Raw genomic sequence first — 18,181 nt, 5'->3', positions numbered from 1 at the left:
CCCTCCTATCTCTCCTGTCCTCCAGTGTCGTCAGGTTGATTTCCCTTAACCTCTCCTCGTAGGACATACCTCTTAGCTCTGGGACTAGTCATGTTGCAAACCTTTGCACTTTCTCTAGTTTCTTTACGTGCTTGGCTAGGTGTGGGTTCCAAACTGGTGCCGCATACTCCAATATGGGCCTAACGTACACGGTGTACAGGGTCCTGAACGATTCCTTATTAAGATGTCGGAATGCTGTTCTGAGGTTTGCTAGGCGCCCATATGCTGCAGCAGTTATTTGGTTGATGTGCGCTTCAGGAGATGTGCCTGGTGTTATACTCACCCCAAGATCTTTTTCCTTGAGTGAGGTTTGTAGTCTCTGCCCCCATAGACTGTACTCCGTCTGCGGTCGTCTTTGCCCTACCCCAATCTTCATGACTTTGCACTTGGTGGGATTGAACTCCAGGAGCCAATTGCTGGACCAGGTCTGCAGCCTGTCCAGATCCCTTTGTAGTTCTGTCTGGTCTTCGATCGAGTGAATTCTTCTCATCAGCTTCACGTCATCTGCAAACAGGGACACCTCAGAGTCTATTCCTTCCTTCATGTCGTTCACAAATACCAGAAACAGCACTGGTCCTAGGACTGACCCCTGTGGGACCCCGCTGGTCACAGGTGCCCACTCTGACACCTCGCCACGTACCATGACTCGCTGCTGTCTTCCTGACAAGTATTCCCTGATCCATTGTAGTGCCTTCCCTGTTATCCCTGCTTGGTCCTCCAGTTTTTGCACCAATCTCTTGTGTGGAACTCTGTCAAACGCCTTCTTGCAGTCCAAGAATATGCAATCCACCCACCCCTCTCTCTCTTGTCTTACTGCTGTCACCATGTCATAGAACTCCAGTAGGTTTGTGACACAGGATTTCCCGTCCCTGTATGTGTGTGTGTGTGTGTGTGTGTGTGTGTGTGTGTGTGTGTTTGGGAGGCTGCCAGCAAGTGGACTTGCTAACCACAACCCCTCTACACCCCCCTCCCCTATAACTCTCTCCCCCCCGGCTTAAAAAGTACTTCTAGACATCCCACATTTCTTTTCTTGATGTTTAGCAAGCACCGTGGTTCACCATGCCCCTTCCCTTTAAAATCTCACCTCTCCCCTTCACTCTGCCCCTTTTTCCCCATCACCTCTCCCCTTCACTATGCCCCTTTCTCCCCATCACCTCTCCCCTGCACTCTGCCTCTTTCTCCCCATCTCCCCCCTCTCCTCTTAAAGTAATTCCCAGCAACCCATTTGGGAATTGCTCACTCTGGCCAATAATTTCAATGGTGGAGTATATTTCAGTCACAAGGACACCCCCTCATTCCTGTCCTCTCCCCTCCTGTCCCCTCCCTCTCCACTTCTCCCCTCCCTCCCCGCTTCTCCCCTCCCTCTCCGCTTCTCCCCTCCCTCCCCCGTCACCTCCCCTCCCACCTCTCTTCTCCCTCTCCCCTCCCTCCACTCCACATCCCGTTTTTTCATTAGCAAATCATTTATAAATATTATTTATATTGTTTTACGACGATATATATATATATATATATATATATATATATATATATATATATATATATATATATATATATATATATATATATATATATATATATATATATATATATATATATATATATATATATATATATATATATATATATTATACCCTATACTCGATATTTTGATTTATTTTCCTCCGGATAAAAGAGGTTCCGGGTACGCGAACACGTCCACGTCGTGGCTCTCATATTCCGGTTATGGCGATTTTTTTTTATCCTATATTTTTCTCGTTTGTGATTGTGTGTGTGTGTGTGTGTGTGTGTGTGTGTGTGTGTGTGTGTGTGTGTGTGTGTGTGTGTGTGTGTGTGTGTGTGTGTGTGTGTGTGTGTGTGTGTGTGTGTGTGTGTGTGTGTGTGTGTATGTGTGTGTGTGTGTGTATGTGTGTGTGTGTGTGTGTGTGTGTCTTGCTTCTTCTTCCCTCTTCCTGCTCCTCCTCCTCCTTTTTCATCCTCCCTTATTTCTGGACTTCTTCCTTCCTCTTCTTCTGGTCTTTCTTTTTTCTCGTTATCCTCCTCTCCTCTTCTCCTTGCTAGTGCTGTTACCTTCACATCTCCAGGCAGGTGGAGAACGTACAGATTCACTGTACGTCTAAGTACAGGCATGCACCTCTGGGAATGTTTGAGGCCCCTTGACCTGTACTCCTTGCAATGAAGGCGAGAAAGATACGTCATAATTTACTCCTGAAAAATCTAAAGAAGAACTGGTCCCAAATCTGCACACAGAAATAACTCCCTTCGTAAGCAAAAAAAAAAATTGGCACATGGTGCAACATCTCCGTAGTGATAAGTAGGGACGCCATGAGTACACAGAGAGTGTCAGGGGTCCAACACTGTTCAACTGCTTCCCAGCATACATAGACCCCTGGCTGTCTTCAAGAGGAAACTGGACAAGCACCTAAAGTCAGTACCTGACCAGCCGGGCTGTAATTCGTACGTTGGTTTGCGTGCGGCAGCAGCAAGAGCCTCGTTGATCAGGTCCTGTATCCTATTCACTCAGCACCTCCCCACCTTCCCCAACTCTCCCACCCTCCCCACCACACCCGCCACCATCTCCTACAGTTCCCCAGCGGGGGTAGAGGTCAGTGAGGGTTTAGCCTCACTGACAACCATGAATATTGGAGGTCAGTGTGCATTATGTAGGTTTGTCTCCGCTTGTGAAAGCCAGGGAGGGAGGGAGGGAGGGAGGGAGGGAGGGAGGAGCAGGGGTAGGAGAAGGGAGGGAGAGGAACCACACATCAAGGTAAACTGTCTATCACTGCTGGTAGACAGTAAGATACGTGTCACTACCAATCCTGTCTATCACTGCTAACAGACAGTAAGGTACACGTCACTACCTTACCTGTCTGTCACTGCTGGTAGACAGTAAGGTACACATCACTGCTGGTAGACAGTAAGGTACACGTCACTGCTGGTAGACAGTAAGGCACCACCGTCAAGGTACACGTCCCTGCTGGTAAACAGTAAGGTACACGTCACTGCTGGTAGACAGTAAGGCACCACCGTCAAGGTACACGTCACTGCTGATAGACAGTAAGGCACCACCATCAAGGTACACGTCACTGCTGGTAGACAGTAAGGCACCACCGTCAAGGTACACGTCACTGCTGATAGTAAGGAACCACCATCAAGGTACAGGTCACCGCTGGTAGACAGTAAGGCACCACCGTCAAGGTACACGTCACTGCTGATAGTAAGGAACCACTATCAAGGTACACGTCACTGCTGATAGACAGTAAGGCACCACCGTCAAGGTGCACACCACTGCTGATAGACAGTAAGGCACCACCGTAAAGGTACACGTCACTGCTGGTAGACAGTAAGGCACCACCGTCAAGGTGCACACCACTGCTGATAGACAGTAAGGCACCACCGTCAAGGTACACGTCACTGCTGGTAGACAGTAAGGCACCACCGTCAAGGTGCACACCACTGCTGATAGACAGTAAGGCACCACCGTCAAGGTACACGTCACTGCTGGTAGACAGTAAGGCACCACCATCAAGGTACACGTCATTGCTGATAGTCAGTAAGGCACCACCGTCAAGGTGCACACCACTGCTGATAGACAGTAAGGCACCACCGTCAAGGTACACGTCACTGCTGATGGACAGTAAGGCACCACCGTCAAGGAACACGTCACTGCTGGTAGACAGTAAGGCACCACCGTCAAGGTACACGTCACTGCTGGTAGACAGTAAGGCACCACCGTCAAGGTACACGTCATTGCTGATAGACAGTAAGGCACCACCGTCAAGGTACACGTCACTGCTGTTCGACAGTAAGGAACCACCGACAAGGTACACGTCATTGCTGGTAGACAGTAAGGCACCACCGTCAAGGTACACGTCACTGCTGGTAGACAGTAAGGCACCACCGTCAAGGTACACGTCATTGCTGGTAGACAGTAAGGCACCACCGTTAAGGTACACGTCACTGCTGGTAGACAGTAAGGCACCACCGTCAAGGTGCACACCACTGCTGATAGACAGTAAGGCACCACCGTCAAGGTACACGTCACTGCTGATGGACAGTAAGGCACCACCGTCAAGGTACACGTCACTGCTGGTAGACAGTAAGGCACCACCGTCAAGGTACACGTCACTGCTGATAGACAGTAAGGCACCACCGTCAAGGTACACGTCATTGCTGATAGACAGTAAGGCACCACCGTCAAGGTACACGTCACTGCTGGTAGACAGTAAGGCACCACCGTCAAGGTACACGTCACTGCTGGTAGACAGTAAGGCACCACCGTCAAGGTACACGTCACTGCTGGTAGACAGTAAGGCACCACCATCAAGGTACACGTCACTGCTGGTAGACAGTAAGGCACCACCATCAAGGTACACGTCACTGCTGGTAGACAGTAAGGCACCACCGTCAAGGTACACGTCACTGCTGGTAGACAGTAAGGCACCACCGTCAAGGTACACGTCACTGCTGGTAGACAGTAAGGCACCACCGTCAAGGTACACGTCACTGCTGGTAGACAGTAAGGCACCACCGTCAAGGTACACATCACTGCTGGTAGACAATAAGGCACCACCGTCAAGGTACACGTCACTGCTGGTAGACAGTAAGGCACCACCGTCAAGGTACACGTCACTGCTGGTAGACAGTAAGGCACCACCGTCAAGGTACACGTCACTGCTGGTAGACAGTAAGGCACCACCGTCAAGGTACACGTCACTGCTGGTAGACAGTAAGGCACCACCATCAAGGTACACGTCACTGCTGGTAGACAGTAAGGCACCACCGTCAAGGTACACGTCACTGCTGGTAGACAGTAAGGCACCACCGTCAAGGTACACGTCACTGCTGGTAGACAGTAAGGCACCACCATCAAGGTACACGTCACTGCTGGTAGACAGTAAGGCACCACCATCAAGTTACACGTCACTGCTTTTAGACAGTAAGGCACCACCATCAAGGTACACGTCACTGCTGGTAGACAGTAAGGCACCACCATCAAGGTACACGTCACTGCTGGTAGACAGTAAGGCACCACCATCAAGGTACACGTCACTGCTGGTAGACAGTAAGGCACCACCGTCAAGGTACACGTCACTGCTGGTAGACAGTAAGGCACCACCATCAAGGTACACGTCACTGCTGGTAGACAGTAAGGCACCACCATCAAGGTACACGTCACTGCTGGTAGACAGTAAGGCACCACCATCAAGGTACACGTCACTGCTGGTAGACAGTAAGGCACCACCGTCAAGGTACACGTCACTGCTGGTAGCCAGTAAGGCACCACCGTCAAGGTACACGTCACTGCTGGTAGACAGTAAGGCACCACCATCAAGGTACACGTCACTGCTGGTAGACAGTAAGGCACCACCATCAAGGTACACGTCACTGCTGGTAGACAGTAAGGCACCACCATCAAGGTACACGTCACTGCTGGTAGACAGTAAGGCACCACCATCAAGGTACACGTCACTGCTGGTAGACAGTAAGGCACCACCGTCAAGGTACACGTCACTGCTGGTAGACAGTAAGGCACCACCGTCAAGGTACACGTCACTGCTGGTAGACAGTAAGGCACCACCGTCAAGGTACACGTCACTGCTGGTAGACAGTAAGGCACCACCATCAAGGTACACGTCACTGCTGGTAGACAGTAAGGCACCACCATCAAGGTACACGTCACTGCTGGTAGACAGTAAGGCACCACCGTCAAGGTACACGTCACTGCTGGTAGACAGTAAGGCACCACCATAAAGGTATACGTCACTGCTGGTAGACAGTAAGGCACCACCGTCAAGGTACACGTCACTGCTGGTAGACAGTAAGGCACCACCGTCAAGGTACACGTCACTGCTGGTAGACAGTAAGGCACCACCGTCAAGGTACACGTCACTGCTGGTAGACAGTAAGGCACCACCGTCAAGGTACACGTCACTGCTGGTAGACAGTAAGGCACCACCGTCAAGGTACACGTCACTGCTGGTAGACAGTAAGGCACCACCGTCAAGGTACACGTCACTGCTGGTAGACAGTAAGGCACCACCGTCAAGGTACACGTCACTGCTGGTAGACAGTAAGGCACCACCGTCAAGGTACACGTCACTGCTGGTAGACAGTAAGGCACCACCGTCAAGGTACACGTCACTGCTGGTAGACAGTAAGGCACCACCGTCAAGGTACACGTCACTGCTGGTAGACAGTAAGGCACCACCGTCAAGGTACACGTCACTGCTGGTAGACAGTAAGGCACCACCATCAAGGTACACGTCACTGCTGGTAGACAGTAAGGCACCACCATCAAGGTACACGTCACTGCTGGTAGACAGTAAGGCACCACCGTCAAGGTACACGTCACTGCTGGTAGACAGTAAGGCACCACCATCAAGGTACACGTCACTGCTGGTAGACAGTAAGGCACCACCGTCAAGGTACACGTCACTGCTGGTAGACAGTAAGGCACCACCATCAAGGTACACGTCACTGCTGGTAGACAGTAAGGCACCACCGTCAAGGTACACGTCACTGCTGGTAGACAGTAAGGCACCACCGTCAAGGTACACGTCACTGCTGGTAGACAGTAAGGCACCACCATCAAGGTACACGTCACTGCTGGTAGACAGTAAGGCACCACCGTCAAGGTACACGTCACTGCTGGTAGACAGTAAGGCACCACCGTCAAGGTACACGTCACTGCTGGTAGACAGTAAGGCACCACCGTCAAGGTACACGTCACTGCTGGTAGACAGTAAGGCACCACCATCAAGGTACACGTCACTGCTGGTAGACAGTAAGGCACCACCGTCAAGGTACACGTCACTGCTGGTAGACAGTAAGGCACCACCATCAAGGTACACGTCACTGCTAGTAGACAGTAAGGCACCACCGTCAAGGTACACGTCACTGCTGGTAGACAGTAAGGCACCACCATCAAGGTACACGTCACTGCTGGTAGACAGTAAGGCACCACCGTCAAGGTACACGTCACTGCTGGTAGACAGTAAGGCACCACCATCAAGGTACACGTCACTGCTGGTAGACAGTAAGGCACCACCATCAAGGTACACGTCACTGCTGGTAGACAGTAAGGCACCACCATCAAGGTACACGTCACTGCTGGTAGACAGTAAGGCACCACCATCAAGGTACACGTCACTGCTGGTAGACAGTAAGGCACCACCGTCAAGGTACACGTCACTGCTGGTAGACAGTAAGGCACCACCGTCAAGGTACACGTCACTGCTGGTAGACAGTAAGGCACCACCATCAAGGTACACGTCACTGCTGGTAGACAGTAAGGCACCACCATCAAGGTACACGTCACTGCTGGTAGACAGTAAGGCACCACCATCAAGGTACACGTCACTGCTGGTAGACAGTAAGGCACCACCATCAAGTTACACGTCACTGCTGGTAGACAGTAAGGCACCACCATCAAGGTACACGTCACTGCTGGTAGACAGTAAGGCACCACCGTCAAGGTACATGTCACTGCTGGTAGACAGTAAGGCACCACCGTCAAGGTACACGTCACTGCTGGTAGACAGTAAGGCACCACCGTCAAGGTACACGTCACTGCTGGTAGACAGTAAGGCACCACCGTCAAGGTACACGTCACTGCTGGTAGACAGTAAGGCACCACCGTCAAGGTACACGTCACTGCTGGTAGACAGCAAGGCACCACCGTCAAGGTACACGTCACTGCTGGTAGACAGTAAGGCACCACCGTCAAGGTACACGTCACTGCTGGTAGACAGTAAGGCACCACCGTCAAGGTACACGTCACTGCTGGTAGACAGTAAGGCACCACCGTCAAGGTACACGTCACTGCTGGTAGACAGTAAGGCACCACCGTCAAGGTACACGTCACTGCTGGTAGACAGTAAGGCACCACCATCAAGGTACACGTCACTGCTGGTAGACAGTAAGGCACCACCGTCAAGGTACACGTCACTGCTGGTAGACAGTAAGGCACCACCGTCAAGGTACACGTCACTACCCTCGTCAGTTTAATTACCTCCATAAATCAAATTTAACTTATCCACCTCCAGATGTCTGACTCATCCTCCCCCTATCCCATCCCCTCCCCTCCCCTCCCCTCCCCTCCCCTCCCCTCCCCTCCCCTCCCCTCCCCTCCCCTCCCCTCCCCTCCACTCTACTTCACTCCTCCTCTCCCCTCTCCTTCTCCCACCCACTCTCTTCTCTCCCCTCTCCTTTCACCACTCACTCTCTTCTCTCCCCTCTCTTCCCCCCACCCACTCTGTCCTCTCCCCTCCTTCTACCCCCACTCCTCATCAATAAACCATTACTTATTAAAACGTTTAAAACTAAGTTTTATCAAAGGTGTTAAACCTTAATGAAGTTATTGAGTGAAGGAAATGAAGATGATAGGAAAGACGAAGAGGAAGAGAAAGTGATGAAGGAGGAGGAGAGGAAGAGAAGGTGATGAAGAAGGAGGAGAGGAAGAGAAGGTGATGAAGAAGGAGGAGAGGAAGAGAAGAGTTTATTTTTTCCTTCCTCTTCTTAATGTCTGACTTGTCTTCACTAGACAGTCCTGGCCTCTTGGACGCCAGTCGTACCTGCTCTTAAAGTTCTGCATGGAATTGCTTCCACCAACCTCTGTACTCCGTACCCTGTCTTCTCTTTTTTTTGTTCCATCCTCCGACATGAACAACTCCAGCCTAGTTGTAATTCAGTAGCCTGGTCTGGGATCGTGCTTCGGGGGCGCTGACCCCCCAGGACCCGTCAGGTCCTTCAGGTACCAGGACCTGCAGTTTAGGTCTCCTGGCAAACTTTCTCAGTCTTCTTCACTATATGACAACTCCTGTCAGAGGTTCTCTTCGTAAGAGAACCTCCGTACATTGGTGCCTCTGACTGAGGTTCAAATGGACTTTTATTTAACTATGTAATTTCTCATTTACTTTTTATCAGCGTGTCATTATATCAGACACACACACACACACACACACACACACACACACACACACACAGGCAGGACTTCAAAGAGATATGGACAGACTGGACACCTGGTCCACCAACTGGCTTCTCGAATTTAATCCCGCCAAATGCAGTCATGAAGATCGGGGAAAGTCAAAGAAGACCGCAGACGGAGTATAGGCTAGGTGGCCAAAGACTGCAAACCTCACTCAAGGAGAAATATCTTGGGGTTAGTATAACAACGAGCACGTCTCCGGAAGCACACATCAACCAGATATCTGCTGCAGCATATGGGCGCCTGGCAAACCTAATAACAGCGTTCCGTTACCTTAGTAAGGAATCTTTCAAGACACTGTACACCGTGTATGTGAGGCCCATACTGGAGTATGTAGCAGCTGTTTGGAACCCCACACCGGGTCAAGCATGTCAAGAAATTAGAGAAAGTGCAAAGGTTTGCAATAAGGTTAGTTCCAGAGCTAAGGGGAATGTCCTACGAAGAAAGGTTAAGGGAAATTGGCCTGACGACAGTGGAGGACAGGAGGGTTAGGGGAGACATGATAACGACTTACAAAATGCTGCGTGGAATAGACAAAGTGGACAGAGACAGGATGCTCTGGAGAGGGGACACGGAAACAAGGGGTCACACTCGGAAGTTGAAGACTCAGATGAGTTAAAGGGATGTTAGGAAGTATTTCTTCAGTTACAGAGTAGTCAGGAAGTGGAATAGTCTAGCAAATGATGTAGTGGAGGCAGGAACTATACATAGCTTTAACACGAGGTATGATGCAGCTCATGGAGCAGGGAGAGAGAAGACCTAGTAACGTTCAGTGAAGAGGTGGGGCCAGGATCTGAGTCTCGACCCCTGCAACCACAATTAGGTGAGCACACACATACACACACACACACAAACACACACACACACATACGCACATACATACGCACATACACATAAACTATGGTATTAACAGTATTTCTTGTATTTTCCAGCGTCGTGTGGGGCGGCCCTGGGTATGGAGTCTGGCAAGATCAAGGATGTTCAGATCACTGCATCGTCTTCATATGATGTCTCCGTCACCGGCCCCGTCTCTGCAAGGTCTGTGTCTGTCTGTCTCTCTCTCTCTCTCTTCCTCCACTCTTTAGTTTCAAGGTCTGTTGCTTGCAAGATGCTCTTCAAGACAGCTGTCAACCTTTTGAACATAAACTTAAAAGATATTAACTCAAAAAATCTACGAAGTCAAATGTGTTCTTATACACTGAGAGAGACTGCAGTCTCTATGTTACGTGTCGATTAATTGTATCCAGTTGCTGTGTTTACGGTTAGACCCCAGTGAAGGTTGAACCTTTCCCGCCAGATATCCAGGATTTCTATTGGCAGAGGCGGCTTACTCATCTCGCGCCAAATCTTCTGGCATCTCTCATTGGCTGGGGAGCCTGCCTTCTCGCGCGCCAAATTTCCCAACATTTCATTGGCCGGGAGTCGTTCCTCCTCGCGCCAAATTTGCAGAGTTTTGATTAGTTGGGAGGACTTGACCCGCTGGTGTTCCGGGATTACCCGGCTTGTGATTGGTTGAAAGATAGTGATTTCCGCTGTGTCTTTACCAATACGAGGCTCTCATATTATGTACCTTTATTTTTTTTTTTTTTTGGGTATGGGTTACGTAATTTTGTGTTGTATTGAAAGAGTGAGGATTGATTTACGAGTTACTTTGTTGAAACGACATGAAGCATTTAATCTCTCTCTCTCTCTCTCAGGAAGAAGTCTCTCACATATTATAGACATACCGAGGGTCAAGAGGGAGGCATCTCTCTCTCTCTCTCTCTCTCTCTCTCTCTCTCTCTCTCTCTCTCTCTCTCTCTCTCTCTGACCTAACCTAACCTAACCTAACCTAACCTAACCTAACCTAACCTAACCTAACCTAACCTAACCTAACCTAACCTAACCTAACCTAACCTAACCTAACCTAACCTAACCTAACCTAACCTAACCTAACCTAACCTAACCTAACCTAGCCTAACCTAACCTAACCTAACCTAACCTAACCTAACCTAACCTAACCTAACCTAACCTAACCTAACCTAACCTAACCTAACCTAACCTAACCTAACCTAACCTAACCTAACCTAACCTAACCTAACCTAACCTAACCTAACCTAACCTAACCTAAACTAACCTAACCTAACCTAACCTAACCTAACCTAACCTAACCTAACCTAACCTAACCTAACCTAACCTAACCTAACCTAACCTAACCTAACCTAACCTAAGCGCTGCTTGGTGATGGTTCACCGGTACAAGAGGTGAAGAGACATAAAAAAACAGGAAGAAGTGATAAACAGTGACAGTCACATATTATAGACATAACGAGGGTCAAGAGGGAGGCATAATCTAACCTAACCTAACCTAACTTAACCTAAACTAACCTAACCTAACCTAACCTAACCTAACCTAACCTAACCTAACCTAACCTAACCTAACCTATCCTAACCTAACCTAACCTAGCTTAACCTAACCTAACCTAACCTAGCTTAACCTAACCTAACCTAGCTTAACCTAACCTAACCTAACCTAACCTAACCTAACCTAACCTAGCTTAACCTAACCTAACCTAACCTAACCTAACCTAACCTAACCTAACCTAGCTTAACCTAACGTAACGTAACGTAACCTAACCTAACCTAACCTAACCTAACCTAACCTAACCTAACCTAGCTTAACCTAGCTTAACCTAACCTAACCTAACCTAACCTAACCTAACCTAACCTAACCTAACCTAACCTAACCTAACCTAGCTTAACCTAACATAACCTAGCTTAACGTAACCTAACCTAACGTAACCTAACCTAACCTAACCTAACCTAACCTAACTTAGCTTAACCTAACCTAACCTAACCTAACCTAACCTAACCTAACCTAACCTAACCTAACCTAACCTAACCTAGCTTAACCTAACATAACCTATCTTAACGTAACCTAACGTAACGTAACGTAACGTAACCTAACCTAACCTAACCTAACCTAGCTTAACCTAACCTAACCTAGCTTAACCTAACCTAACCTAGCTTAACATAACCTAGCTTAACCTAACCTAGCTTAACCTAACCTAACCTAGCTTAACCTAACCTAACCTAGCTTAACCTAACCTAACCTAACCTAGCCTAACCTAGCTTAGCCTAACCTAACCTAGCCTAGCCTAACGTAGTCTAACCTACCATAACCTAACTTAACCTAACCTAACCTAACCTAATCTAATCTAATCTTATCTAACCTAACCCAGCCGAACCTAACCTGTTCGGGTATTAATGTATTCTTGACTGGTAGAGTTAATGACACTCGTGTAGTAGATAGGTTTTAAACTTCCCATTATCTAAACCAACCAACCACTACCATCTACCCTCATCCCGTCACTGTTTATCCACCACCCCTATCCTCACTCTCCCTCACCATCCACTTATCCAATCACATCCACCCACCCCCTCCAGCACCCACCCCTACTATCACCCACCACTACATTCACCCACCCCTTCTATCACCCACCACTACATTCACCCACCCCTACTATCATCCACCACTACATTCACCCACCCCTATCACCCACCACTACATTCACCCACCCCTACCATCACCCACCACTACATTCACCCACCCCAACCATCATCATTCACCACCCCTACCATCACCCACCACTCATTCACCCACCCCTATCATCATCCACCACTACATTCACACTACATTCACCCACCCCTACCATCACCCACCACTACATTCACCCACCCCAACCATCACCCACCACTGCATTCACCCACCCCTACCATCATCCACCACTACCTTCACCCACCCCTACCATCACCCACCCCTACCATCACCCACCACTACCATCACCCACCTCTACCATCACCTACCAGTACCATCACCCACCCCTACCATCACCTACCACTACCATCACTCACCACTTCTCATCCCCCACCATTACCATCCATGTTGAGTTCTCAGTCCCCCTTCCCTAATCTTCCAGAGAACATAGTTGACGGTGGTGGAAGGATACAACCCTCCACCAAATATCAGAGGAACTTCGTGGGGTTCAACCTTTCCTTCCCCTCCCCCGCCCTCCATCCCGGAGGACGTACCTGGCGGTGGAGGGAGCCTAGGCCTAGCGAATCTTGCGAAGTACGAAGCTAACGAGTCTTATCTCTACAGTTATCGCCCAGTTTATCTGGCGGAAGGAAAGGAGAAGGGAGGAGAGATAGGTCCACCCTGGCCAGATAGATTAAGTAATGATTTATTCAGTAGTCGCTTCATTTGAGCGAGATCGATCAAGTCATTAGCGAGGTTGGACATTAATCAAGACTGTAAGAGGAGGAGTGGAGGTGGGAGTAGCAAGACTGAGAGCTGAAGTCTTGAAGACCAGATAAGACTTTCCTCACCTCTTTTACACACACACACACACACACACACACACACACACACACACACACACACATAAACACAAACACAGATGAGTCAAAGGGATGTTAGGAAGCAATTCTTCAGCCACAGAGTTGTCAAGAAGTGGAACAGTCTGGAGAGTGATGTAGTGGAGGTAGAATCCATACATAGCTTTAAGAAGAGGTATGATGAAGCTCATGGAGCAGGGAGAGTGTGGACCTATTAGCGACCAATGAACAGGCGGGGCCAGGAGCTGTGGATTGACCCCTGCAACCACAATTAAGTGAGCACATACACACACAGTTCTATAGTTACACCGCCACTTTCAGTCCTGAGTGGTCCGGAGACCAGTGGTCCGGAGACCAGTGGTCCGGAGACCAGTGGTCCGGACACCAGTGGTCCGGACACCAGTGGCCCGGACACCAGTGATCCGGACACCAGTGGTCCGGAGACCAGTGGTCCGGAGATCAGTGGTCTGGAGACCAGTGGTCCGGAGACCAGTCGTCCGGAGATCAGTGGTCCGGACACCAGTGGTCCGGAGACCAGTCGTCCGGAGATCAGTGGTCCGGAGACCAGTCGTCCGGAGATCAGTGGTCCGGAGACCAGTGGTCCGGACACCAGTGGTCCGGACACCAGTGGTCCGGACACCAGTGGTCCGGAGACCAGTCGTCCGGAGACCAGTTTTCTTACATAACAGTGACGCCATCAACGCGAGCGGGTCGCTGTGTTCCAACACATTACAAGATCAACCCATTTCTCACGTAAAAAAAAATCCATTTGCTAAACTGGCAAACTGCGAAATACCTTTCAAATATTTGGATGGTGACGTGAAAAAAAAGTTTGTTTGTTATCTACTTTAAACCAAAAATGAAATATGCAGCAATGTGGCGCCTGGAAAAACATGTAGATAAGTTAGAAAATGTTCCAGGAAGACGTGCAAAATGGCTGACAGAGTTGAAGAGGAAGCAGCATGGAAATGTTGAAGATATTAAAGTTACCCAGGTTGGCTGATAGCAGGAGACCCAGAGAGGTGATAGCTGCATGAAGGGGTCTTGGAAGACCTTCAGCGTGCAGATAAAGATTTCTTAGACCCTTCAACAGAGATAACACGAAGAGGACAGAGTTACAAGTTGAGGGGGAAAACAAGGGGATTGGTTGTCAAGTGGAATGCTTTGAAAGGAAGAATTAATACGTGTTACAACCACTGGAATGTTAATAATGATGGTGAGAGTATTGAAGACGCGAGGACACGAGCATAACTCTACTACTGTGGCCACAAATAGGCAGTTAAAAAATAGTCAATTGCAGATAGGTTTTCACATTTGCCTGTCGACTCCAGTCTACGGTGTCGAAGTTCTGGGTAAGTCTTGGCCAAAATTGTCGCCTCCGTCACCAGCTAACTTATGTAACTCCAGACGTCACACTAGTTAGTTAGTTCTGTGATGGTATTTTCCTGCTTATTGTTAAGGTACTGTGATGGTATCTTCCTGTTTAGTAGTTACTGTGATGGTATCTGCCTGTTTGTTCTGCTCCTGTTAGTGCCCACCTGTTTATGCTGCTCCTGTTGGTATCTTCCTGTTTATGCTGCTCCTGTTAGTACCTTCCTGTTTATGCTGCTCCTATTGGTATCCCCCTGTTGATGCTGTTTCTGTTAGTACCTTTCTGTATATGCTGTTCCTGTTGGCATCTTCCTCTTTGTTTCCTCGTCCAACCTCTTATAATGATGTTCAGTGAAGACAAATTTCAGTTATTACGTCACGGAAGAATGGCAGAAATAAAAAACACAAGAACAGAGTACAATACAAACTCATAATATTCATTAAAAGGTAAGTCAAACGTGAGAGACCTGGGAGTGATAATGTCAGAAGATCTCACCTTCAAGGAGCACAACAATGTTATTATGGCAGCTGTAAGAGAAATGATCGATTGGATAACTAGAACCTTCAAAACAAGAGATGGCAAGCTAATGATGATAGTCTTCAGGTCACTGATTCTTTGAAGGCCGGAGTAATGTTGTGCACTGACGACATCCCTTCAAGGCAAACGAAATTACAGAGCTGGAAATTGTACGGAGAACCTTCGTAGCTCTTATACACTCAGTCAAGCACCTAAATTACTGGAAGTGCTTGAAGTCCCAAGAACTGTACCTCCTTCTGTCCTTTGCTCCTTCTCACCCCCTTCTCCCCGTCCTCCCTCCTTCCTCCTTCGCTTACTGCCTGCCCCTCCCTCCTTCCCTTCGTCGTTCCCTCCCTCGTTTTCCCCCGTCCTTGTCTACTCTGAGTGCTCATATATGATGTTCATAATGCCCCCAGGCATAGAGGACACTCTGCTTAGCATTCCCAGGCATAACCTGTGGAGGGGGCGCCTCCTGGCATCTTCAATCTTCTCTACACCCGCTGTAAGAGTTAGTCTCCTGTGCTCCACCCTCCCCACCTCCAGCTGGGAGGGTTACGCTCTTCTTGTTCGCACACAAAGTTTCGGAAGGTAAATTCTTCGTAAGTATTGAAGAACATTGTTGACGTATTGAGGGCTAGAAGGGTCTAACTGACTTCACTGAGAAAGAGGAAGGGTAGTAGATAGTGAGGGAGGGATGTAGAGAGGGAGGGATGTAGAGAGGGAGGGATGTAGAGAGGGAGGGATGTAGAGAGGGAGGGATGTAGAGAGGGAGGGATGTAGAGAGGGAGGGATGTAGAGAGGGAGGGATGTAGAGAGGGAAGGATGTAGAGAGGGAGGGATGTAGAGAGGGAGGGATGTAGAGAGGGAGGGATGTAGAGAGGGAGGGATGTAGAGAAGGAGGGAGAGAGGGAAAGTAGTAGGAAAGAGGAAAGGATACACACAGACACACACACACACACACACACACACACACACACACACACACACACACACACACACACACACACACACACACACACACACACACACACTAGGTGAGTACACACACACACACACACACACCTCTACATAAAGTTTACAGACTGCAGAAACTAGAGCATCCTAACAGAATAAAACAAAAAATGGTTTCTCAAAAGGGAGAACGTAGAGGCAAGGGAACCGAGGATGGCTGTTTTGAGAAGGAAGAATGCACAGAAAGACTCAAGAGCAAAATGGAATAGGAATGGGAGTAAATGCTTTAAGAGTTTTGCAATACAATGGTGAAGAAGATATATGAAGAGTGCAAGAAGTGGGAGTTACGAGCTGGAGCTGCTGAGGCAAATATACAGAGCCTGGAGGAAGAACTGGAAAGCTGAAGCATGATATAAAGACGACCGAAAGGAGCAAGATGGTGGAAAAACAAACATCAGCAAACAGCAAAGGAACTGAAGGAGGGGAAGGAGCTTAGAAGTCTCTTGTAGAAGTAATATCAGGCCTCCAGGGTGTCCAGGAGATGATAAGGGAAGTAACAAAAGATATGCATAAATCAGATCCAGAGATACGGAGGGAAAAGAAATGGGAAGAGAGAAAGAGGTCAATAATTGCTCATGAGTTTCAGTTGGCTGAAGGGATGAACGATGATGAAAGACACTTGAAGGAAAAAGAGATAACATCATTGCAATAACAGGAGAGAGGAACATGTCCCAGGTAACAAATTTTCACAGACTTCACGGGTACTCAAGGGAAAACAATCGCCTAGTCAAACTGACATTTAAGACAGAAGCGGTACAAAACAGAATACTACAACCTAAACCTCCATTAAAGGACTCCCAAGAATATCAGCAAATGTACCTTGACTGTGACAGAACACAAAAAGAATGGGAATAACTAAGAGTGAGAGTAAGAAGACACCAGTGGAAGGAATGAGCGACAGGACAGACATTTACAGACAGGAAAGCTCAGCCTCAGGGAAACACCAAACACAGATGCTCACAGAACTCGCTCAGCCCCTACCACCCCATATCAACTAAGCACAATAACCAAAAACAAGCTACACTCCACAGCCCATCCCCCCAGCACTAATTTCACCATCACAGCAGCCTTTCATAACATCCCGCCCTGCCTTCCACACCCCCAGTCTGCCCCATCCCCTCCCTCCTCCCAAAATACAGTACTGGAAAGGAAGCTGAATATATGGTACACCAGTGCAGATGGAATAACTAATGAGATTGAGAAGAGTCAAAAACATAGCTGGGGCATCCCAGGACATCATAGCACTCACAGAGACAAAGTTCATGGGGATTATAACAGATGTAATCTTTCCAAATGGATATCAAATCATGAGGAAAGATAGAGGGAACAGAGGGGTAGGAGGAGTTGCACTGCTTATCAAAACCCAGTGGAGTTTTGAGAAAATGGGAGGATTGGATAGAGGGGAAGCAGGTGACTTCATAGTAGGAACGCTTCAGACCGGGGATTCGAAGGTGAATGATAGCAATGATGTACAACCCACCACTGAACAGCGAGAGACCAAGCCAAGATGTTCCTGAGTTTTGAATACCTTGTAGAGTTAACAAAGGAGAATGAAGCAGCACGAGAAGGACAGAAGAAGCCAAGCTTCAAAAAAGGGACTGTACAAGTATGAGGCAATTCTTGTATTAGGTGCAGTGGGTAAGTGAAATAAAGGGAAAGACAGTAAGTGAAATAATAGAACAAGTGACCACAAAGTGCAGGGAAGCAGTGGAGAAGTTCATAATAAATGGTAAGAAAAAATGGAAAGGCCAGAGATGTAAGGAGGTGTAAGGAGGCTAAAGACAAGTATGCTAGAGCATGGAAAACGTATACAAGGCAAAGGACTCAACCAGAACCTTATATGCATGGATAGGGAGAGAGACCTAATAGCAATATGAG

The 18,181-nt window shown here is 48.3% G+C and overlaps 1 protein-coding gene across 3 annotated transcripts in view; it reads left to right on the top strand.

The window, feature by feature from the left end:
• Positions 1-18,181, top strand: part of LOC128684751 (discoidin domain-containing receptor 2-like) — a 437,491-nt gene that overhangs the window by 210,608 nt on the left and 208,702 nt on the right. For all 3 annotated transcript variants that reach the window (XM_070104357.1, XM_070104351.1, XM_070104350.1), the window contains exon 2: positions 9,961-10,066. In XM_070104357.1, coding sequence (XP_069960458.1) covers positions 9,961-10,066 — 106 coding nt within the window. The remainder of the gene's footprint in view (positions 1-9,960; positions 10,067-18,181) is intronic.

Source organism: Cherax quadricarinatus, chromosome 5 (assembly GCF_038502225.1).
Source record: "Cherax quadricarinatus isolate ZL_2023a chromosome 5, ASM3850222v1, whole genome shotgun sequence".
In the NCBI taxonomy this organism is placed as follows: domain Eukaryota; kingdom Metazoa; phylum Arthropoda; class Malacostraca; order Decapoda; family Parastacidae; genus Cherax; species Cherax quadricarinatus.
The sequence above is the reverse complement of the archived record's forward strand: the minus strand, read 5'-3'. Positions and strand labels throughout refer to the sequence as shown.